At 37.3% G+C, this 24483-nt stretch overlaps 1 protein-coding gene across 2 annotated transcripts in view; it reads left to right on the top strand.

The window, feature by feature from the left end:
* EXOC6B (exocyst complex component 6B) overlaps positions 1–24483 on the top strand; it is a 726749-nt gene that overhangs the window by 117061 nt on the left and 585205 nt on the right. For both annotated transcript variants that reach the window (XM_069583682.1, XM_069583683.1), the window contains exon 6: positions 1375–1579. In XM_069583682.1, the coding sequence (XP_069439783.1) occupies positions 1375–1579 (205 nt within the window). The remainder of the gene's footprint in view (positions 1–1374; positions 1580–24483) is intronic.

Genomic DNA, 24483 nt, shown 5'->3' with positions numbered 1-24483 from the left:
CATATAAAAAGACCCTGATGCTGGGAAAGATTGAGGGCAGGAGGAGAAGGGAACAACAGAGGATGAGATGGTTGGAATGCATCACCAACTCAATGGACATGCTGCTGCTGCTGCTAAGTTGCTTCAGTCATGTCCAACTCTGTGTGACCCCATAGATGGCAGCCCACCAGGCTCTCCCATCCCTGGGATTCTCTAGGCAAGAACACTGGAGTGGGTTGCCATTTCCTTCTCCAGTGCGTGAAAAGTGAAAGTGAAGTCACTCAGTCGTGTCTGACTCTAAGCGACCCCATGGTCTGCAGCCTACCAGACTCCTCCATCCATGGGATTTTCCAGGCAAGAGTACTGGAGTAGGGTGCCATTGCCTTCTCTTCAATGGACATGAGTTTGGGCAAACTCCAGGAGTTGGTGTTGGACAGGGAGGCCTAGCGTGCGGTGGCTCATGGGGTCGCAAAGAGTTGGATACAACTGAGCAACTGAACTGAACTGAACTGATCAGGTTATTCTGTGGGTCTCTTGTTTCTGACTTCCTTGTTAAGTTTTTGATTAGTCCTCTAGTCTGCACTTTGTCCCAACCAAGATGAATATCGGGCCAGTAGATTTGGAAGTCCCCACCTCTTTTTTGTAACTGAGTTTGCTACTTTTCCTAACAGCGCTATTCAGTATAGGATTTTCATCCTCTGCTCCAAATCATGTCATCCCCTAATGGCAGAGAAGTTGCTCATTTTCCTGACAAGTTATAACCAAGTGATGTGATGAGGGAAAGTGAAGAGGATGATGGAGGTAGCCCCAGGCAAGAACACCATTAAGTCCCTTTCTGTTTATCAGTTTTCATGAATAAACCCTTCTGAAGCTATTGTTCTACTTTCCAGAGTCCTTTCTAATTTCCAGAGTCTGAAATGGCTGTTTGCAAAGTTTTGTCCAGGTTATATTTGCTTTTTGGTAAAAGATTTGCTAAGCTCTTCTGTGTGCCACAGTTGAAAGTCTGTCCTTGGGTATTTTATTTTATAGGATGATTTTTATGGCACTGATAGGATCATTTTGTATTTCTCTTTATTTTCACTCTCTCTCTCTTTTTTAATCTCCTAGCTGTGGCCTTTATTCTTTATGTAATGAATTTCATTGGTGGATTTTCTATGTTTTCTGTATTCTTGAGATAAAATCTTTTTTGATTATAATTTATTAAGTCCTATAATACATATATTAGTTTTTAATAATTTGATATTTATTTTTCCATTGATGTTTTTATTGAATCAGTCCTGTATTTGTCTTAGTATAAGTGAAAACTAATTCAGGCTAGAAATTTTCCCTGAGGAATATATCTGTGGCCCTAAAGAAGACTGAATTGAGCTAAAGGCGATGCAATTCCTTTTATAGGCATTATCCTGCACTGAAAACTCTGGAGCATCTAGAGCATACCTATCTTCCTCAAGTCAGCCACTATCGATTCTGCAAGGTGATGGTGGACAATATCCCCAAGCTTCGAGAAGAAATTAAGGATGTGTCTATGTCTGATCTCAAAGACTTTCTGGAGAGTATCCGCAAACATTCAGACAAAATTGGAGAGACTGCTATGAAGCAAGTAGGTCTGGGGTTTATGATAGGCTGGCCAATGACTTTGCAAGTATTCTGTTACACAGGTTTCTTTTTGCTAAGTGTCTTAACTGTTTTTTGTCATTTTAGGGAAGTCCTTCATCTTTATGGGAACATGTGGTTTTAAAATATTTTTTATTTTCTTAACAGAGCAATGAATCATTTACCAGTATATTGTTTTGCTCTGTGAGTGCTCAGTAAACATTAATTGGCTGTTATGGTTTATGCTGTTGTTTTGAAAAGCTTTCTCTATTTTTTGAATACTTTTCTTGACTTTGGGTATGATTCAAAGCCCCAGGTTTTAAAAAGTACTACTTCTAGTTAATGAGCTAAATTGTGCTGCATATACTTCTGATTGATTATTTACTATGTAAGCAAATGTTATATATGAGTATTTCTGTAATTGTTATTTTGGATATCAGTGGGTATCGATGAAAAAAGGCCTGTTTGAAATGCTGTGATTTATGATCATAGAAAGGAATTCGCTTATAGCTTATTAAAAACTAACAAAGTATTTAGATTTTTTTCTTTTAGTATCTTCATCTCTAATTTATGAAAGTCACACAGAACATCCAGAAGTACTTTGTTGTTCTGAATAAAGAACAGTAGTAATTTGCATTATTATTTGCTCTTTTGAAACTTAAGTCATGCTGATTTTATTAAAATTTCTCAGGATACCTTGATGTAACCTACAATAATTAGTAGATTCATTTTTTTATGGGAAGTCTTTTTTGGTTCTATAAACAACGTTTCTTGAATAAGTCATTTGTAGTTCATATCATTCTGTGAGAAAGGAGGGAGCAGGTCATATTTTGGGTCAGATTTTTGGTCTCAGCTATTTTTTTAGGTATTTGATTCTGTAAAAGAGATCTGCCTGTTGGAAATCTATTTCCTAGAGAATACAGATATTCTTTTCCCCTTTCTCCTCTAAATTTTTTTATTATTCTACTTTGCAAAGTAGAAAGTTTACAACTAGTTGATGATAAACTTTGATGGAAATAATCATATCATGTCTTTTTATTTTTTTTTAGTGATGTAGAAAAAATTTAATCATTGGAAATACACTTTTGCTTTGCTCTGTATATTTTGAGTACAGGAATGAAAGTATCTTGTAAGGCAAGTCTTTATTGTGGTTGAAAATTTTTTACCAACCTTTCAAAATATTGAAGAATAGAGTTGCTTTTTCTAGGCCTTTGCTTGAGAAATTACTTTGGTTTTGAAGTAAAAGAGAAGATTCCATGAAGAGTATTATTATTTCATTTAATGAGATTATCTGTCTCTCCCCCTAATTATCTGAAGAAATTATGGCCTAGGGCAGGGAAGTGATTTGCTCAAGTTCAGTTTATAAAGGTCAGATCTTGTAGTATAGAATTCAGATTAGATTGAGATGAATTTATCTGCTGTGTCATTCAGTCTGTATAAACTGTTAGTGTTGGCTGTATTTTTGTCATTTAAAGAAATAGTGATGAACTATTTTGTGAATTCAGGACTTTTTAATTAATTGATAACCCTTTATTCCTCCTATAATATTTTTCATCTCAAATATAGCTCTTATTGCATGTATTACTATCTTATGCTATAAGATCCTTGAGTAAGGATATCTTACACATTTTAAAATCTTCTGTAGTCCCTAAAAAGTAAGGAAAGTGGGAGGGAGAGAAACTACCACATATCCACATCCTTTGTACATGTAGGTGTTCAATAAATATTTGTTTGAATTCATGGATGTTGAATAAAAGGGAGAGGTTATGGTTTATTTCTCTCTTATGTCAAGTCCAAAATGATGTTTCTGATTTGTAATGGTTTTCTTTGCAATGGAGATTTAAGAAATGTCTCCATTATATGGCTCTGTCATTTTTAATATGGTTTTGAAGATTGCTGCAGAAGGGGAAAGACCAAAGAGTATTGGGTGTGGTAGGTTTTTTTTTTTTTTAAAGAAGCTTGTTTATTTTGTTCTTAGCACACATTCTATTATTTATTTATCTTTTTGTTTGTTACTTTGGCTCTTCCCTGTGGCATGTGGGATCTTCGTTCCCTGACCAGGGATCAAACCCTCATCCATTGCACTGGAAGTACAGAGTGTTAACCACTAGAGCACCAGGGAAGACTCTGTGGTAGGGTGTTTTGGGCTAGGCATGGGGGTGACACAGCATCACTACTACACTGATTTCATTGGCCAGAGCTTAAAAACATGGCCATACCAACCTGCAAGGGAGACTGGGAAGTATGATTTCACTCTAAGAGGAGAATACAGTTTTGGTGAATAGTAGCTAGTCTCTGGCACAGTCTACTCTTTTGCTCATCAAATATGACTTCATTCTTCCTTTTATCCATAGAACATTTCTGTCCCTTCCCTAAGGAATACAACCTAATATCCCATCTAGTTACTACATCCATCTCAACGAATGGTATTTTCCAAGGATGTTCAGTGTTCTCCTTCAGATCCAGATGTGGCTCTTCAGTGGGCTGATGACCATGGAGAAGCTAGAACAGAATAGCTACAGCAAAAAACTTCCATTTAGAAATGGGAAGAACAGGAGACGTACAGTATTCCCTGTTTCATATCAAATCATCTAATCTTTTTGGGTCATCATTGGCAAATCTTTCTCAATTAGTAATAGGAGAACTTCCTTGCTTAGATGTTGACTGTCTGGAAAGAACTCCTTTGCTGCATCTTAGTTTTTCTTTCCCTATTTTTTTTTTTTCCTGTGTACATTTCTGAAGTGTGTGCTGGGGAATTTACATTCATTTGAATACTTATTTTTCTCTCTGTAGATATACATATACAGCTAGACTTACATCTACAACCACATTTATATATCTATGTATCTTTCAGTGCCTGCTTTCTGCTCTATGAGTTTAGGAGCCCAATGTTTGTTTTAATGTTCTGAACAAAGATTTATTTAGTCCAAATTTGTGGGGTTTTGGCAGTATAGGTACCTCAAAACTTAGTAGACCTCTGATCTCTTTGTTTCCAGTGGGTTCTGTTTAGATAGTGTACCCAGTGTTCTTTTCTAAATCTAATTTTCAGGAATGATTTTTTTTCTTCTTCCCTGTTTGGAGAGGTAGTGGAATTAGGGGAGAATAACTCTTGCCTCATGTCTTTTTTCTTATTTTAATGGCCCTACTTGGAGGCCATATGAAATAGTGAGTAAGAAAACCATACCTGAATCTAATTTTTGCCTCAAAATTAAGTTCAACAAGTTTTTCTTTGGACTTAATTGCTCAAACTTTTACTTTCTTTTTCTTTTACTGATTGGGATCTGTATGTGTTCAGCTTTCTGACCCTCTGAGGCGTAAGTTTCTGGGCTCAGAAATATGGCCCAAATTTTAGTTTGCAAATTGGGAAATTCTGTGCTCATCTCTTTTGTGTAAAACCTTGCTAAAAGCAGAAAGTAAATGCCAGTATACACTATAACTGTCTACATTCACTTATAGAGCTACAGGCCCAGTAGCCACGTGGTATGCCTTTTCATTTATTACTGGTTCTCGTTTTACCAGGATTTTTTTTTGTTGTTTGTTTGCCACAATATCATAGGGCTCTTCAGGCTTTTGACTTGCTGTATGTATATTCTTACTGCCTACCGCCTGACCTCTAAACTGATGCCATTTATTTTAGGCTTTTTTGTTATTTTTTGTTATCAATACCATTCTTCCAACTCTAGTGCTTGTTTCTTTAAATAATGCTACCTCTTATAATAGTTAAGCTCTAAAATCTAACCCTAGAAATTTTATTTTTTTGCTTAGGTGAATTCTTCAATGGGTATTCCTGGTGGGGTAGCTCTTCTGCAAGTGACTATGAAGGGATCTAGGACTTGTGGCTCTATCACTTCGCGTGACTTTCAGTGTTATAGCAGTAGGGAAACGAGTAAGAGCATTAGGGACTGTTTTTTTTTTTTTCATTGAACAACTTGAAAGTGATACATATGACTGCTGCCAACATTACATTGGCTGAAGCTCACACTGCAAGTGAGGATTGGAAATACAGTTTATCTGTTTGACTGGGAGAAAGAGGAAATAGTTTTGGTGAATAGCTAGCTACTCTGCTACAACCTACTATTACATAGCCTAGAAAAATACATATCTCCATGGTTTTTTTCCTTTTTTCTTCACAGTTTCATCTCTTTAACATTTCTCCCCTGTACGTTTGCCTTATAATTTACTGATCCAGTTTTTAGCATTGTCTGTGCCACTAATCATCATTTTTAGTTCAACAACTGCAGTTTTGGTCTTAAAAATATGCTCTTGTCCTTTAAAGAAAAATTTAAGTGGCCTTCTTTAGAATCATACAAGAAAACAGATTTGAAAGTATCAATTTTGATAGTTGATCTAGGTGCTTCTAGCAATTATATAGTACATTATGCATTTTCTTCGTGGACATCTCCCTTTTTCTTATTCTACTTATCCTATCCTGAGTTGCTACATTGATCCATGGTTGAACTTTGTCCTTTGTAAAATGAAATGTTGGAGGCAGTTGGTAGACTGGCTTCTCTTTGGGATATACCATTTAAGCCACCAGAAGGACTCCACCAAATTGGGGTTTAATGAGCAAAATAGGCTCCAGGCTTTTATCTGAGATTATAATCTCAAAGTGTTTATTCAATTTTGTCAAGATATATGATGCAAAAATTACTATTTTAGGATGATGAAAAAATGCTGTTTGAGGGATATGTAGTTTTGTTCATTTTTTTGTATTCCAAGTATTATATTGTTTCTGGATAAAGCTTTATCTGTAGGAAGATCTGTGCTTTGGTTTCATGTGGCAGGCAAAATTCTGAGATAGTCCCCAGGATTCCTGCCCCCTGGTCTGTACACCCTGTAAAATATTCTCCCTTAAGTGTGTGAACCTAGTGTATAAGGTGAGTACCTTTAAAAGAAGGTCTAGAGATACAGTCAAACGTCCATATAGTCAAAGCTGTGGTTTTTCCAGTAGTCATGTGTGGATGTGAGAGTTGGACCATAAAGAAATCTGAGTGCCAAAGAATTCATGCTTTTGAACTGTAGTGTTGGAGAAGACTTTTGAGTGTTCCTTGGACTGTAAGAAGAGCAAACCAGTCAATCCTAAAGGAAATCAGTCCTGTATATTCATCGGAAGGACTGATGCTGATTCTGAAGCTCCAATACTTTGGCTGCCTGGTATAAAGAACTCGCTCACTGGAAAAGGCCCTGATGCTGAGAAAGATCAAAGGCAGGAAGAGAAGGGGATGACAGAGGATGAGATGGTTGGACGGCATCATCAACTTAATGGACATGAGTTTGAGCAAGCCCTGGGTGTTGGAGATGGACAGGGAAGCCTGGCGTACTGCAGTCCATGGGGTCACAAAGAGATGGACACAATTGAGCAGCTGAAGTTGACTGAGAGGTTAGATGCAGAAGTTAGCGAGATTAAAAACTGCATCTGATGCTTAACTGTTGATCTTGAAGAAACAGATTGCCATGTTTTCGAGAGGGCCATGTGGCAGAAAATTGTAGGCCGCCATGAGTTGCTAAGAGCTATTCCCAGCCACCAGCCAGCACGAAAATGGGGACCCGAGTTTTACAACCACAAGGAACTGAGTTCTGGCAACAGTGTGAGTAAACTTAGAAGACCCTGAGCTTCAAATGAAACCACAGGCCTGACTAACATCATGATTTCAGTCTGGTGAGACCTTGAACAGAAGACTCAGCACAAACCTGCTTAACTTCTGATCTATGGAAACTCAGATAATATTTTTGTGTACTTTTAAGTCACTAAGTTTATAATAGTATATTACACTATTGCTGCTACTGCTAAGTCGCTTCAGTCGTGTCCGACTCTGTGCGACCCCATAGACGGCAGCCCACCAGGCTCCCCTGTACCTGGGATTCTCCAGGCAAGAACACTGGAGTGGGTTGCCATTTCCTTCTCCAATGCATGAAAGTGAAAAGTGAAAGTGAAGTTGCTCAGTCGTGTCCAACTCTTAGCGACCCCATGGACTGCAGCCTACCAGACTCCTCCGTCCATGGGATTTTCCAGGCAAGAGTACTGGAGTGGGGTGCCATTGCCTTCTCCGAGTATATTACACAGTAATAGAAAATTAATGCACTCTTAATTTGGTCTTGAATAGAATTACTTTTTACTGAACTGTACATTTTAATTTTGCCTTTGGATCTAGGAAACAGTGGTATAGTCTGTCTGGTTAAACTGTGTTAAGCTAGAAGTCTCTGTGGAGAAGGCAATGGCACCCCACTCCAGTACCCTTGCCTGGACAATCCCATGGATGGAGGAGCCTGGAGGGCTACAGTCCATGGGATCGCTAAGAGTCAGACACGACTGAGCGACTTCACTTTCACTTTTCACTTTCATGCATTGGAGAAGGAAATGGCAACCCACTCCAGTGTTCTCGCCTAGAGAATACCAGGGATGGGGAGCCTGGTGGGCTGCCATCTATGGGGTCACACAGATTTGGACACGACTGAAGCGACTTAGCAGTAGCAGCAGAAGTCTCTGAGTCTTTCGGTTATCTTCCAGTATACCTGGGGATCTGTAGAAAATCAAGAGAATGTATGAGTATGGATATGAGAGTTGGACTGTGAAGAAAGCTGAGTGCCAAAGAATTGATGCTTTTGAACTGTGGTGTTGAAGGACTCATGAGAGTCCCTTGGACTGCAAGGAGATCCAACCAGTCCATTCTAAAGGAGATCAGTCCTGGGTGTTCATTGGAAGGACTGATGCTAAAGCTGAAACCCCAGTATTTTGGCCACCTCATGCAAAGAGTTGACTCATTGGAAAAGACTCTGATGCTGGGAGGGATTAGGGGCAGGAGGAGAAGGGGACGACAAAGGATGAGATAGCTGGATGGCATCACCGACTCGATGGACATGAGTTTGAGTAAACTCCAGGAGTTGGTGATGGACAGGGAGGCCTGGTGTACTGCGATTCATGGGGTCGCAAAGAGTCGGACATGACTGAGTGACTGAACTGAACTGATAAGTATGAAACTGTTAGGGAAAGCACACTGACTAAACTGCCCACCCTGGCCAGGCTCTGTAGTAACCATTTGCATGAGTTATTTTACAATAGGAAGTCCTGGTAAGGAACACGGACTTAATAAGCCACCACCAGCTGGAAGAGTTGGGAAAGGTCAAAAGGAAATGTTACGTGTCCTACTACCTCCCAGAAATCCTTCTCACTGGCATCCATCTTGGCACAAGGTGTGCACCACCAGGAAGGACTCAGTCTGACTGGCCAAAGACAACCTGGAAAGTAATCTGATCGCCATAAAACCTGAGGCTGTGAACCATGTGGCAGAGCAGTTCTCCTAGGTTCCTTTACCTTCCTGCTCTCTGCCCTGTTTCCCCTTCCCAATAAAGTCTCTTGCTTTGTTAGCACGTGTGTCTCCTTGGACAGTTCACTTCTGAGTATCAGACAAGAGGCCAATCTTGGGCCCTGGAAGAGTTTCCCTTTCCTGCGACAAAACCTATGTTCAATCATATACTGGAATCTGAGGAGGAATTTTAAAATTGTTCATTCTACTGTTTATTGTCCTTTTGAATTTTAAGTTAAGTAGTTTTATTAAAAAAGCAAAACAAAAAACCCCACGTTCATCTTCCTGTATATCTCTTAACATGAATTGGATTGAAAGCATTTAATGGACCCTCCTGTGAGCTCTGCTACAAGAAGTAGAGCCATCTTTAAAGCAAGTAGAAAAACCTTCCCTTTTGTCCTATCCCAAAGGATATGTTGATATTCTTACAGTGTGCTTCCAGAATACTGTGTACATCTTAATTTGGAATAATCAATTTAGCTTGACCTGATTTTATAAAAAATGTCTAAAGTAGTTCTTTGTTAATTGTATGCTGTTTTTTAGTTTTCTTTATGAAATTGATTTCTGTAATTCGCTTGTTATGGAATTGATTTGTGCAGGAGGGAAGTTCTGTATTTGTTATTTTGATTAGTTTGCCTCAGGCTTTGTGGGACTAAATAACATTTGTAACATAAACATTCTTGGCTAGGTTGATGTTTCTATGTGAAGTCCTTTAACAAAAGGAAGAATTTATTTACTTTTAAAATTCTAACTTGGCTTTGCCAAATTATATGGGTTATATAACTGATGCTTAGAAAAGGAACTGGTTGCTCATAAAAGAAATTGAAGGCTCCCAGGCATTCTTCCTTTAGTAACTAGTTTTAAAGAAACCGATCCTTGGGTAAGATTAATTTTCACCATGGCTCTTTTCATGGTCTTCTGAAGTGGCCCAGTGGCAAAGAATCCACCTGTAATGCAGGAGACATGAGTTCAATCCCTGGGTAGGAAAGATCCCCTGGAGAAGGAAATGGCAACCCACTCCAGTATTCTTGCCTGGGGAATCCCATGGACAGAGGAGCCCGGCAGGCTGCAGTCCATGGGGTCTCAAATAATTGGACATGACTACGCGACTGAGCACACTCATTCACACAATTCTTTCAGCCTTTGACTTTCTTTGGTTAGATCTTGGCTACAGCAAAATGAGCTCTTTTATTTATTGTGTAGAACATCTTTTGATTTAGATCAGGCATGGTACTACCAGCTGAGTTCATATAGGCTACGTAATGCCTGCCAAGTAAAAGCAGTATTGCCACTGAAACCTCTTTTGTGCTGGGTGCTCTGCAAAACTTCCACAGAATATGGCCTTTGGAGTCAAAGAAGTTGATGCTCACTTGGTTTGGTGTTCCTGGATTTACTTTTATTCTCTTTTCTTCTTGATTTTGGTATTTATGTATTTGTGCAATTTCTTGCTCCTTACTCTTTGATAATACAGATGGCCTTAGGGTAGGGTGGGGGAATATGGACCTGTAAAACAGGGATTCTTGAAGTTGGAACCAATCGGAGTAGCTTATGCTAGATCGTACAATGTTAGAATCTGAAGAGGATAGTAGGCATTTAAGTTTACTGTTCAGTAATATGATAATTAACAGAATAGACTTTGCAGTTTGGGTTAGACTCCTAGATTTGCCATTTGCTAGCTGTATGACAATGGGCAATTTACTAAACAAAACATTCAGTCTTCACAGCTCTATAGTTAGAATTTTTAATCTTCTCTTCAAAGATGTGGAAACGTTTAGGGAAATCAAGGACTTAGATTAGTCCTAGGCTTATAATATATGTTAAATTAAAAAGAAAGAACCATCCTAGATGAATGGTGAAAGTAAATAGATTCTAAGAGTATGGAGAAGGAGAAGATAAACTTGATGATTGAAATACTTTTAATTTTATTCCTAAAATTCAGTTTTCTGTCACAATTGTCAGCCTTGAATTAGATCTAACTTTTAAACACTTTTCTTCCTTCCCATAAAAATTATTTCTATTATGTATACTTTTAAAATATTTTGCACCTGCTTTCAGTTGAAAGATGAACATTAAATTTAAAAGGGCAGTGACTTGATTCATGTTGCATTAAAGAACATACAGAATTTGTTTCTTAAATCTGAGGACAATATTGAGGCTTGGTTTTGAGTTTTCTTTAGGATGAAAAGGAAACTACAGTGTGTGTATGTGTGTGTAAATATCATACATGTATTATTTATTTGCTTTGACTAAGCAAAGCATGCTAGCTTATTAGGAGAAATTTTTCTGTTATGAAAGGCAAATTGTCATATGGGTTCTCAATATAATTTGTAAACATGGCTAAATAGACCATTACTTTAGAGAAACAGCAGCTATTGCAATATTTATACCATCTCTCACAAATATGCTACATATATATATATATATATATATATATGTTTCAGTTATTTTAAGATTTAATTCTTTTGAAAATATTCCTTTTACTGAGCCTTGGCTTATACTGTAGAGCAGTAAATACTTAATTTAAAACTGTGTGGCATCATAAGAATAAACTGCTGAGTAGGATAGAAATACAGAAATTGACCCAAATATATAGTATATGAATTTAATAAGTGATAAAGGTAGTGTTAGAGGCATAGACACAAAAAAATTAGCCATAAAATTGTAAAGTACATTTCCTCAGTAAGCCTTATAGGCAGAAAGGTCAGCACAGTGCACAAAAGTACCATCTTCTATCATTTTATGAAGGAATCGAATGGGTTCTACTTCGCACTACAAGCAACAGCATATGCCTCACGAGAAGGACTCTGCTCTTGTATTACTGATAGGGAAGCTGAGAGAGGGGGAAGAACATCTAGTCAGTATGTACTAGATGGATCCTTGTTGGTCAGAGAAATGATTTGGCTAGGGGAAGGGGAATTCTCGTATCGATGCCACTTAGACTAGCTAAAGAGACCTCGTATTCTTCAGATGAACTTACTCAGTCTGCTGAGCTAGTTCATTGCTAAGCTTTGCGAGTGGGAAAGGTAGAGAGTTACTCAGGCCTGCAAGGTAGCATCTCACAGTAGGAAGGAATGCCATTAGTATGATTGCTGCTTTACTTATCTGTCCTCCCAAACAGCTTATGGTCTCTGTAAGGACAGGGGTAGGTTTTTTAGATTTGTATCCTCAGCACCTTTCTAGCATAGTGCTCGGTCATAGTAGATAGTTAATAAATCAATCAATTATCTTAATTATGTATTTAATTAAATTTAATGTACCCACACCTTAACATTTTTCAGGAAAGCTACCCTTTTTGATATTCTAAGGTATATCCTCTTATTCCAATTATATTAACTATGTGAAAATACCTAAAGTTGTTCTTTAAATGGATTTTGAAACTATCTGAAAGTTCTCTGGAGGTGCTATAAGGTGATCAAATTAACATCTTAATAAAGATAGTGTGTTGAACACATACATTTCTGTCTTCTGCCTTTCATAAAAACAACAGCTAAGGAAATTTTTTTTTTGAGAGCATGAGCTGTCAAACATAAAGAATATAGAAGAGAAGGCAACAGCACATTTTTTGGAAATTGGAAAGTAAAAAGATGTGTGAAAATTGTCCTAGCATATCAAAGAAAACTCAGTCCTAAATTGGTAGTAGAAGAAACTGAGAACAATCTAGTTTTAGGGTTTTGCAAAACTTCTATGTTTAATAAATTGCTGGCCTCAAGGAAAGGGGAGTAAAATTGATGCCCCAAAAGAAAGATTGGTTGAATGTCTATTTAAGAACCAGTTAGACAGAACCGCTGGTTGAGTGTCTATTCAGAATCAATTAGGATTCCTTCCTCAGCTTTTCTTGCCAGTTAACTACCTGATCCCAACTCCAGCAGAAGACCAGAGAACAATAGACACAAACTGAAAACAGCGAGTTTATATCTGAAATACTGAGATTTATCCTAAATCTCACAGCCCTCTTTTCTGATTTAGTTTCCAGAACCAGACTTACACCCTTCAGGTGTGAGACTGGAAGATAATCTGAATACTCTGAATAATATAATTAGCCCAAGAGAAGTGTCCTAAAGATATGTCCACTGGGTATTCGCCAATAAAAAGAGCAAGTCAGATGACTTTGAAGGTCACAGTTGGTTAGACTAATGTACAGCCCGAGAAATTTCAGTTAGCTTTTTAGTTTCCCAAATTAAAATTTGAGCAGATGGCTAAGGATCACCAGATACTTGAAAAAAGATTCTAACATGAAAACAGAGTCAGAACAAACATGTACAAAGAAGCAGCATGAAGAAGATAGAGACTATGCAACAAGAGGAAAACCTAAAAGGCAAAATGAAACAAACTATCATCAGCAGCATTGGAAAGATAAAAGAAAGTAAATTACATGGTAGAAGCAAGATCAGAATGCCACATAAAAGAAGAGCAGAGAACAACAAGAATGTCTAAAAATTTAAAATATGGCAGCTGAAAACATTTAAAGGAGTGTTTGGAAAATAAAGTTGAAAAAGTCTTTTAGAGAGGAGAGTAAAAAAAGACGGGACCTGGGAAATAGAAAAGATGAAAAGAATATTAGGGAGTCAGTTCAGGAGATCTAAAATAGCATTTGAATACTAGGTATTTTAGAAAAAGGAAGCAAAAAAGAAGGGAAGGAATTCATCATAGAAGTAATGCAGGAAATTTCCCCCAATTCTATTAATAAGACACAAACAAGCAGATTAAAGGACCTACCAAGTATCCAACAAAAAAGATGAAAGTAGACTTACATCAAGGCATAGTGTAAAATCTCAGAAGCCAGAGAACAAAGTGAAAGTCGTGGGTGTCTTTAGAGATTATAGGCAGTATCTTACATAGCTGTGAATTGCATTCATACAGTTACAATAATTAAATGCTAATGCTAAATGTTAACATATCTAATTAATCCATTGATTTATCTCTGTTGTAAAGGGATAGGTGAATGGGCACTGCCCAGATATGTGGTACTAGTGTGTTAAGAATGTGAAAGAGGCCTAAACCTCCTTCTTCCTTGGTGGAAAGTAAATAGATAATGCTTAAAACTAAACCATAGTAGCCAAGAGGTAGAAACAACCCAACTGTCCATTTCCAGATGGATGGATAAGCAAAAAATGGGTGGAATATTATTTCACCTTAAAAAAGGAAAATTTGACACATGCTACAACATGGATGAACCTTGAAGACATTATGCTAAGTGAAATAAGCCAGGCATGAATGGACAAATACTGTTTAGTTCCACTTAGCTGAGTTTCCTGAACTAGTCAAATTCATACAGACAGAAAGTACAATGATGGTGTCCAGGGCCTAGTAATAAAGGGAATAAGGAGTAAGTATTTCAGGGGTACAGAGTTTCAGTTGGGGAAGATGAGTTTCTGAAGATGGTGATAGTGATGGTTGTACAACAATGTGGATGTACTTAATACCACAGAACTATACAATTAAAAATGGTTAAAATGGAAAATTCTGTCATAAATCTTACCACAGTGAAAAAGAATCTAAAGAAACAGGCAGTAGCACACATAAGCATGATATATAGAGATAGAGTGGTTGCTTCTGGAGAGCAGGATTTGGGGGATAGAGGAGAGGAGAAAGCAGTTGTTTTTCATAATAAGTCTTTGTGTATAATTTATGCATAGATTTGCATACATAACTTAGATAAGATATATTGAAAAAAAAGAACAGAAACTTAAGTCAGGTTTGGTATATGTGTGTAATAGGATTTGTTGGTGGACTGGATATGAGATAGAAAGTGTTATGACTATCAGGTACAAAGGAAGTGTTCCCTTATTTAAGGGATTATTTATGCTTATTTATGGCATTATTGATTTTCCTTTTTGCTTTATGTGGGTAATTGAGTCTTCAGAATCATAGCTGTAGCAAGATGGAAAAGGAATTATGTGTTAGATGTAAATTAAATGATTGCATGCAATTCTCTGTTGTATTGTGTGCCTTATTAAAGAAGTGAACAGATAAGTCTGATATAATGGACAATTTTTTTTAAAATAATATAAAAATCTTAAAAGTGATGATTGTTGTTGAGTTGCTATGTTGTTTCTGACTCTGCTTCCCCATGAACTTCAGTGATGATAAAGATGGCAAATTTGTGATCACCAGAATGATCCTTTCCCCTTGCCTTGAATTCTTAAGATAAACATTAACCCTTGTTCAGAAGAGAATATGAGGTCTTCAGCATTCCCCTTTGGTTGCAAAATGTTACAGTACCATACCCCTGCCACTATTGCAGGCTCACACGCATTTCATACTTGGTTATGTGTTCTGATGAGTGAAGAGTCCCTATGTTGCTGCAGGAAAAGATGGGGAAAGAGGTAATTAAGAGGGCAGTGAGGGAAAATATTTCTGATAAGTTAGCGTACATATAATTTGGCTTGGCCTCAGAGTCTTGTGGGAGAGAGCCAGTAGCCTCATTATTATCAATATTTCATTGGGAAACTTAACTTTCTGCTAAATTTAAAATAAAGGAGAATGACCTACACTGTGAAGTTTTTCTTGGAGGGTTTGTACAGTAACTGAACTTCATTCCATTACAATGCTCCTGGGATTTCCTACAGCCTCCAAGTATCGTGAATAATTGTGCCGCACTAGTGTGGAAATGAAATTCAGATCACTGAACTCACTTTTGAATTGAGCTTGAGACCAGTCCTTTATCTAAGTAATGAGGTAGAAGTGAATTGATCTCATTGACATAAATAAGATGCTTGCTGTTTGTGTTTTTATTATATAATTTAACCTCTGAAACATGCAAGGATATGAAGTTATTTAAAATGATGCCTCAATTATAATACGAAAATATACAGCTGTTAAATATTACTATACAGGGGGCCAAGAACAACCACTTTATTATCTTTATTGTCAGATTAAATTTATTTATTGTTGCTATTTTTTGAAAAAGCCTTTATTTACTTATTTATTTTTGACTGGACCACGCAGCTTGCCCAGACCCCTGGCAGTGGAAGCACAGAGTCCTAAGCACTGGACTGCCTGGGAGTTCTCATTACCAGATTAACTCTAGGTCTGGTCAGACACAGCCTCTGTCTGCCTTTCTAAAAGATGAATGGAAGCAAGAAGATACATTTTTTGTCTCATAGGAATGAACTGTTAAAGTTTATGTTTAATAGGCAGTGTTTATTAAGACTGAATGAACTACTATTCTTGTATTATATCTATTTATAAACTTAACTCTGCTTATGTATCACTTCAGTTCAGTTCAGTCACTCAGTTGCGTCTGACTCTTTGCGACCCCATGGACTGCAACACGCTAGACCTCCCTGTCCATCACCTAATCCCGGAGCTTGCTCAAACTCATGTCCATCGAATCAATGATGCCATCCAACCGTCTCATCCTCTGTTATCCCCTTCTCCTCCTGCCTTCAGTCTTTCTCAGCATCAGGGTCTTTTCCAGTGAGTCACATCAGGTAACCAAAGTATTGGAGCTTCAGCGGCAGTGTCAGTCGTTCCAATGAATATTCAGGACTGATTTCCGTTAGGATTGACTGGTTTGATTTCCTTGCAGTTCAAGGGACTCTCAAGAGTCTTTTACCAACACCGCAGTTCAAAAGCATCACTTCTTTGGTGCTCAGCTTTCTTTATGGTCCAACTCTCATATCTGTACATGACTACTGTTAAAACCATAGCTTTGACTAGATGGACCTTTATCGGCAAAGTAATGTCTCTGTTTTTTAATATGCTGTCTAGGTTATGTGTGGATGGTGTTTTCTCAAGGCAGATATAACAACTGCATGACTGAAGCACAGAATATACATTTTAAAACAGACTTTTTGACAGTTAGATGTCTGCCATGTGTGCAGAGTGTGGTAGAACCAAGTTTGAGGTTTGGATTTAGAGCCCTTCCCAAATCCCTGTAGTGTGCCCTTTGACCTGAAGGATCAGTCTTACTGGCCCTGGAGAAATCCAGTTAATTCCTAGGATTGTTGTGCTCTCAGTGCGTTCTTTATTCTTGTGTCCTCTGCCAGATGTTCCCTTTACTAAGCATGAAAACTCCTTCAAAATAATGATAAGGCAACTGGTATGTGAGGAAATAGAAAGTAATGGCAAGGGAACTGGTATGTGAGGAGACAGGAAGAGAAAGAAGTATTCACATTTATACTGGAGGGCCAGAGATGTGGACCTAAGGATGTTCTAGAACAGGAGGAATCTACTTTGTCACATCCTTCTAAATCTCCCTGCTGAAAAGTTTTAGCAAGTAAACATAAAGTAGCTTTACAATTTAAAAAGTTGCATACAATAAAATCTTCTTTGTTGTTGTCCATAAGTTTTTTAACATGCATAGATTGATGTAAGCACCACCATAAACAGAATAATTCCGTCATCTTTCCAACTTCCTTTGTGCTCCCTCTTTGTAGTCAAATCTCGCTCTTCCTAATTCCTGGCCATTGATCATGAAGTCTGTCAAAAGTATAGGGTAGGAAGCACATGGAACAGATAATGAGACTACCAGAAACTTTTTAGTTAATTAATTATTGCTAATTTTTATCTCACTGATTGAGACTGTGGCATCTCTTAATCCTTTTTGTTTAAGATCTCAGCACAGAAATGAACCCCAAACCAAAAACACAGAAAAATGAAATCTTTGTAATTGAAGAGTGACAGGTGACCACCAAAGTTGTTGCTTTTTCTACATCTATGTGATTGTATGCTTTAGAGGCTTTATGACCTTTGACTGTAGTGGGATGGATTCTTTCTGTCTTCATTAGAAGGTGAATAGTTACATGACTGCACCAAGCTGGCTAGGAAATAAACACTAGACTGGGAATATGGAAAGTGGTTAGATCAGTGGAGCTGAAGTTTTCATTCAGACTCATCTTTGTTCTTTGTAAGTGGCTCCTGAACAAAGCAATGGCGAAAGTTTATACTGTAAGCTGAAAGTTTTCAACTGGCTACATTTTATTTGTTTTGAAAGCTTGCAAAAAAAGTTACTTTGTTGAGAGCTCAGGCTACTTTACCTTCCTCACATAACTTTCTGATTGTACATTTACAGCAAATTTAGAACAGTTTTCAATGATTACTTCTGTGTGTGCATGCAGAGGAGAAAATGCTCTACAGATTAGGGAAGTTGTTTGAGGGGAGAAAGAAAAGACCTTGTCAGGTTGTGGTGCCTACTTCCACGTGTGTGTTTGCTTTTAAACTCAGAAGTCAGCCAACCATTGAGGCCTCTAGTGTGGTTAGCTATTAAAACAGAACAGTGATAATGGATCTTTATATAAATGTTTAAGTATTTGGAAATTTTTAAAATTTGAGAAAATTCTGCTTTAGAGAAAATCAGGGTGGGCTGTCAGGGGAGATGATTATACTCTGTACCAGTGAGATGTTAATGAGATTGGGAAGGAAGTAGGAAATTTAAGAGCCCTTATTTTTAAAAAGTCTTATAGTGCCAATGCTTAAGATGTGTTCTGTGGCACACCGCCGTAAATCACAAGGGACTGACTTGCAGAATACTAGGTAATAAAAGGGATCTGGGGCAGGTGTTTGGAGGAGGGGAACCTAAAGCTAGGATAGAGTCCAGGAAGTGGAACTAAGATGATAATCATTTACTGGCATTTTCTCGAGGGCATGTGTCTGAATTAGCTTCATCTTTTTGTTCCCATAAAACCTAGCACACTGCATTGTACAGACTTGGCATTCAACACATTTTTATTATATTAAACATAGATACACTTTTTTCCCCTTTGTCAGGGCACTTATGCATTTAAGGACAGAGAATTTTCATGGATATTCTAAGTGTTTTAATATTTTTCTGGTCTTCTTAGACTCTTAATTTACTGATGAAACCTTTGACTGTTATGTTCAACTTTGATATCTCAAGATGCAAATTGTCTTGAAGTCCCAGGTGAAGTTTTTTCACTTAGGTATAATTTTATCTTGATTCTCCACCAGTGAACATTTCTCACTTTTGTGCTTTTTTCTTCCTGGGAAAATATGCATAATATAAAATTTACCTTTATAAAATCATTTTAAAATTATACAGTTTTAAGATATTAAAAGGTATATTCACATTGTTTTGTAACCATCATCACTATCCATCTTCAGGACTTTTTCATCTTCTGAAACTGAAACCCTGTAACCAGTGAATCAAAAGCTTATGATTTGTGCTTTAGTACTGACTGAACAAATAAAGTCTTCTGTTTAGATACTGAGGAACATGTGATCTCTTTGCCAGGAAGAAAAAGAGGCAAAAAGCAAATCTGGAATTCACACAGTAGCTTATTAATTTAATAAGAAGTAGATTATAGTTCCTGAATTTTTATAGATAGATTTTTCTCTTCTTCAGTTTCCTTAAGAAATTTGTTCAGAAGCAACTACTGGGAGTAGCTCTTATTCTTCCAAAGTATTTCCGGTTTCTGTGTGTGTGTAGTATGTGTGTGGTATGTGTGTGTATGTGTGTTTCTGTAGTCTTCGTATCTAACAAGACATGGAAAGCTGTAGTTTTACTTTAGGTTTTGTTTTAGTGTTGTCACTGGCTGGCTTGAACCACGGTGGTCTTCATCTACTTTTGAGGATTGTGCCCTTGAATATGCTGACTTTACTCTGGTGTCAGAGAATTTAAGAATATAGAGGATCTTATTTTTTGGTGCTGTAATCTTATTTTGTTGACTTAGGCTGAAGTCTGTTATTAATCTTTACCTTTCCCTTGCTTTCCATGTAAGCAAACAAGCAAATGTCAAAAAAATTGTACAGCCTACTTTCCAAGAGAATGACTTCAACTGTCTTCAGTTTGCTAAATGTAGGCATCTCCTAGCCTCCCTGATGAAGAGGCTATGGTCTAGCTGGCATGCCTTCTGTTTTGTTTTTCTTGGTAGGTCTTTAAGCAGAGTTGGTCTTTTAACATTGGAGAAGAGAGATATCTATAGCAGTAGTTCATAAACATTTTAGAGACAAAAGCTTACCTTTTGAGAATCTATTGAAAGTCATGAACCCTCTTCTCAGAAAAGTTACTGAGTGAACACAAAGTTTCATAAAGTGTCAGACGATTTGAATACTCTGTGAAATATATCCTTGTGGGAGCCATCTGGACTATTAAGATCCACTATCTGTATCAGATTCAGTAGTATATTCTGAGATACTCCATTTTCATTTTCATCATGGTTTGTAAAGAATACATAGTGGAAAAGGTTGAATAACATTGTAACAGTCTCACAGGTCAGTTTTATGTCCTTTGTGAAATGGATGCTATTTTTACTATAACACTTTGACAAGTAGGTTCAAGATGTTGGTATACTTTTCTGAGTTGCCCAGTTTAGACAGTAGATAGGTCTCTGAGAATAAGTTGATCTGCATTGTATACTGTATTGAAAGTTGGATATGGTTATGTTTTCAAACTTTGGTTTGCCTATGATTCCTCATATGTTTCTGTCACTTTTTTTCTTACTTCTGTTGTATAGGAAGTACAGAAGAAATACAGAAGGGCAAATTAACAGTGGAAAAATTATTATTATTATTATTTTTTAGGGCATAAGAAATCCTTTTGTTTTTAATGGACAAAATTTTTTTTTCAGTTTTATTTATTTACTTTACAATATTGTATTTGTTTTGCCATACTTTGTCATGAATCTGCCATGGGTGTACATGTGTTCCCCATCCTGAACGCCCCTCCTACCTCCCTCCCCATCCCATCCCTCTGGGTCATCCCAGTGCACCAGCCCCGAGCACCCTGTATCATGCATCAGTTTTTGACTTGAAACAGCTAGAGATAGGACAGTATGAGTAAACTTAAAGTTGGTATGTTCAGTATGACTTAAAATTGGTCATATTTTGTATGACATAAAAAGGCATTTTGGTGGAGACTAACCTTTTTTTCACAGAACAAATATTCCTTTTTCTGTACAGGTGATCTTCTTAACCAATGTCATAGAGAAACTGAGGACTTTTAGGCAGAAACTGTCTTGACTTTCAAGACTTTCCTTAACTATGTGTCTCCACCATTCTTTATTCCTTCAACTCCAGTTTCAGAGGAAGAGGCTATTCCTCCTGTTTAGGACTTATTTGTTCCACTTGTGCTCAGTCTTATTTCTTTGTTCTGTTAAATGTTTCGACTTTCTCTTCCTTCTTTTTTTCTGTTTTTCTTCAATCTTTCCTTTCCAATGACTGCTTTCATTTTACATTTGATGTGCCCAGGTCTTCCTTTCATCAGTCATACCACTGTATTTCCTCTTCCTGTTGCCAAACCAGTCAGTGCTCTTCTTCCATATTTCCTGTCTCATTGAAAGATATCATTGTTCATCTAAGAAAGAAATTTGCTATGCTAAGGATTTTGATATTTGGGTGGTGATCTAAGTGTAATCAGTAGTATAGTAAGTAAAATATTGTGGGAGGAGGGGAGTATACATATATTGTAAGGTAAAAATGCACTGTATTAGTAAAAGCAGAATATTAGAACTATGGAGATTCTTACTTCCTGGGATAGTTTGGAAATTGTAATGTTGGGAAATAGTGGTGGACTAAATAGTGGGGCTCTTTTTCCAACTTTTACTGCATGTAGTAGTGCTTGACAGCTAACTGAAGGTTTTTCAAAAAATTTGGTACCATCATCTTCAAAAGAAAGAACATTTATATTGAATAGCTGTATATTTGTAAATATAAATTTTATGTGTATATTAATTTCAGTAGTAGTATACATATGGTTCTAAACTTTTTGATTATGATTATATACCTCCAGTAAAACTTTTTGTGTATGTATGCATTATATATGTATATGTTATTTATTTATAAGTGGTATACATATGTACTATTTTTTTTTTTTTTTACTTTACAGTATTGTATTGATTTTGCCATACATTGACATGAATCCGCCATGGGTGTACATGTGTTCCCCATCGTGAACCCCCCTCCCGCCTCCCTCCCCATCCCATCCCTCTTGGTCATCCCAGTGTACCAGCCCCGAGCATCCTGTATCATGCATCGAACCTAGACTGGTGATTCATTTTACATATGATAATATACATGTTTCAATGCCATTCTCCCAAATCATTCCACCCTCTCCCTCTCCCACAGAGTCCAAAAGACTGTTCTATACATCTGTCTCTTCTGCTGTCTCACATACAGGGTTATTGTTACCATCTTTCTAAATTCCATATATACCATATTGGTGTTTTTTTTTCTGGCTTACTTCACTCTGTATAATAGGCTACAGTTTCATCCACCTCATTAGAACTGATTCAAATGTATTCTTTTTAATGGCTGAGTAATACTCCATTGTGTATATGTACCACAGCTTTCTTATCCATTCATTTGCTGATGGATGTCTAGGTTGCTTCCATGTCCTGGCTATTATAAACAGTGCTGTGATGAACATTAGGGTACATGTGTCTCTTTCAGTTCTGGTTTCCTTGGTGTGTATGCCCAGCAGTGGGATTGCTAGGTCATAAGGCAGTTCTATTTCCAGTTTTTTAAGGAATCTCCACACTGTTCTCTATAGTGGCTGTACTAGTTTGCATTTCCACCAACAGTGTAAGACGGTTCCCTTTTCTCCACACCCTTTCCAGCATTTATTGCTTGTAGACTTTTGGATAGCAGCCATTCTGACTGGTGTGAAATGGTACCTCATGAGTGATGTTGAGCATCTTTTGATGTGTTTGTTAGTCATCTGTATGTCTTCTTTGGAGAAATGTCTGTTTAGTTCTTTGGCCCATTTTTTGATTGGGTCATTTATTTTTCTGGAATTGAGCTTCAGGAGTTGCTTGTATATTTTTGAGATTAATTCTTTGTCAGTTGCTTCATTTGCTATTATTTTCTCCCATTCAGAAGGCTGTTTTTTCACCTTGCTTATAGTTTCCTTGTTGTGCAGAAGCTTTTAATTTTAATTAGGTCCCATTTGTTTATTTTTGCTTTTATTTCCAGTATTCTGGGAGGTGGGTCATAGAGGATCCTGCTGTGATTTATGTCGGAGAGTGTTTTGCCTATGTTCTCCTCTAGGAGTTTTATAGTTTCTGGTCTTACATTTAGATCTTTAATCCATTTTGAGTTTTTTTTTGTGTATGGTGTTAGAAAGTGTTCTAGTTTCATTCTTTTACAAGTGGTTGACCAGTTTTCCCAGCACCACTTGTTAAAGAGATTGTCTTTTCTTCATTGTATATTCTTGCCTCCTTTGTCAAAGATAAGGTATCCATAGGTGCGTGGATTTATCTCTGGGCTTTCTATTTTGTTCCATCGATTTATATTTCTGTCTTTGTGCCAGTACCGTACTGTCTTGATGACTGTGGCTTTGTAGTAGAGCCTGAAGTCAGGCAGGCTTGATTCGTCCAGTTCCATTTTTCTTTCTCAAGATTTCTTTGGCTATTCGAGGTTTTTTGTATTTCCATACAAATTGTGAAGTTATTTGTTCTAGCTCTGTGAAAAATACTGTGGGTAGCTTGATAGGGATTGCATTGAATCTATAGATTGCTTTGGGTAGTATACTCATTTTCACTATATTGATTCTTCTGATCCATGAACACGGTATATTTCTCCATCTGTTAGTGTCCTCTGATTTCTTTCACCAGTGTTTTATAGTTTTCTATATATAGGTCTTTTGTTTCTTTAGGTAGACATATTCCTAAGTATTTTATTCTTTTCGTTACAATGGTGAATGCAGTTTTTTCCCTTAATTTCTCTATTTTCTCATTATTAGTGTATAGGAATGCAAGGGATTTCTGTGTGTTGATTTTATATCCTGCAACTTTACTATATTCATTGATTAGCTCTAGTAATTCTCTGGTAGAGTCTTTAGGGTTTTCTATGTAGAGGATCATGTCATCTGCAAACAGTGAGGGTTTTACTTCTTTTCCAATCTGGATTCCTTTTATTTCTTTTTCTGCTCTGATTGCTGTGGCCAAAACTTCCAAAACTATGTTGAATAGTAGTCATGAAAGTGGGCACCCTTGTCTTGTTCCTGACTTTAGGGGAAATGCTTTCAATTTTTCACCATTGAGGATAATGTTGCTGTAAGTTTGTCATACATAGCTTTTATTATGTTGAGGTATGTTCCTTCTGTGCCTGCTTTCTGGAGGGTTTTTTTTTTTTTTATCATAAATGGATATTGAATTTTGTCAAAGGCTTTCTCTGCATCTATTAAGATAATCATATGGCTTTTATTTTTCAATTTGTTAATGTGGTGTTTTACACTGATTGATTTGTGGATATTGAAGTATCCTTGCATCCCTGGGATAAAGCCCATCTGGTCATGATGTATGATCTTTTTAATGTGTTGCTGGATTCTGTTTGCTAGAATTTTGTTAAGGATTTTTGCATCTATGATCATCAGTGATATTGGCCTGTAGTTTTCTTTCTTTGTGGCATCTTTGTCAGGTTTTGGCATTAGGGTGATGGTGGCCTCATAGGAGGGCTTCCCTGGTGGCTCAGTGGGTAAAGCATCTGCCTACAATGCGGGAGACCCGGGTTTGATCCCAGGGTCAGGAAGATCCCCTGGAGAAGGAAACGGCAACCCACTCTAGTACTCTTGCCTGGAAAATCCCATGGACTGAGAAGCCTGGTAGGCTACAGTCCATAAGGTTGCAAGTTTACATTCCTCTGCAATTTTCTGGAAGAGTTTGAGTAGGATAGGTGTTAGCTCTTCTCGAAATTTTTGGTAGAATTC

This window comes from Ovis canadensis, chromosome 3 (genome assembly GCF_042477335.2).
Source record: "Ovis canadensis isolate MfBH-ARS-UI-01 breed Bighorn chromosome 3, ARS-UI_OviCan_v2, whole genome shotgun sequence".
NCBI lineage: Eukaryota > Metazoa > Chordata > Mammalia > Artiodactyla > Bovidae > Ovis > Ovis canadensis.
This window is presented reverse-complemented; position numbering and strand designations above follow the sequence as displayed.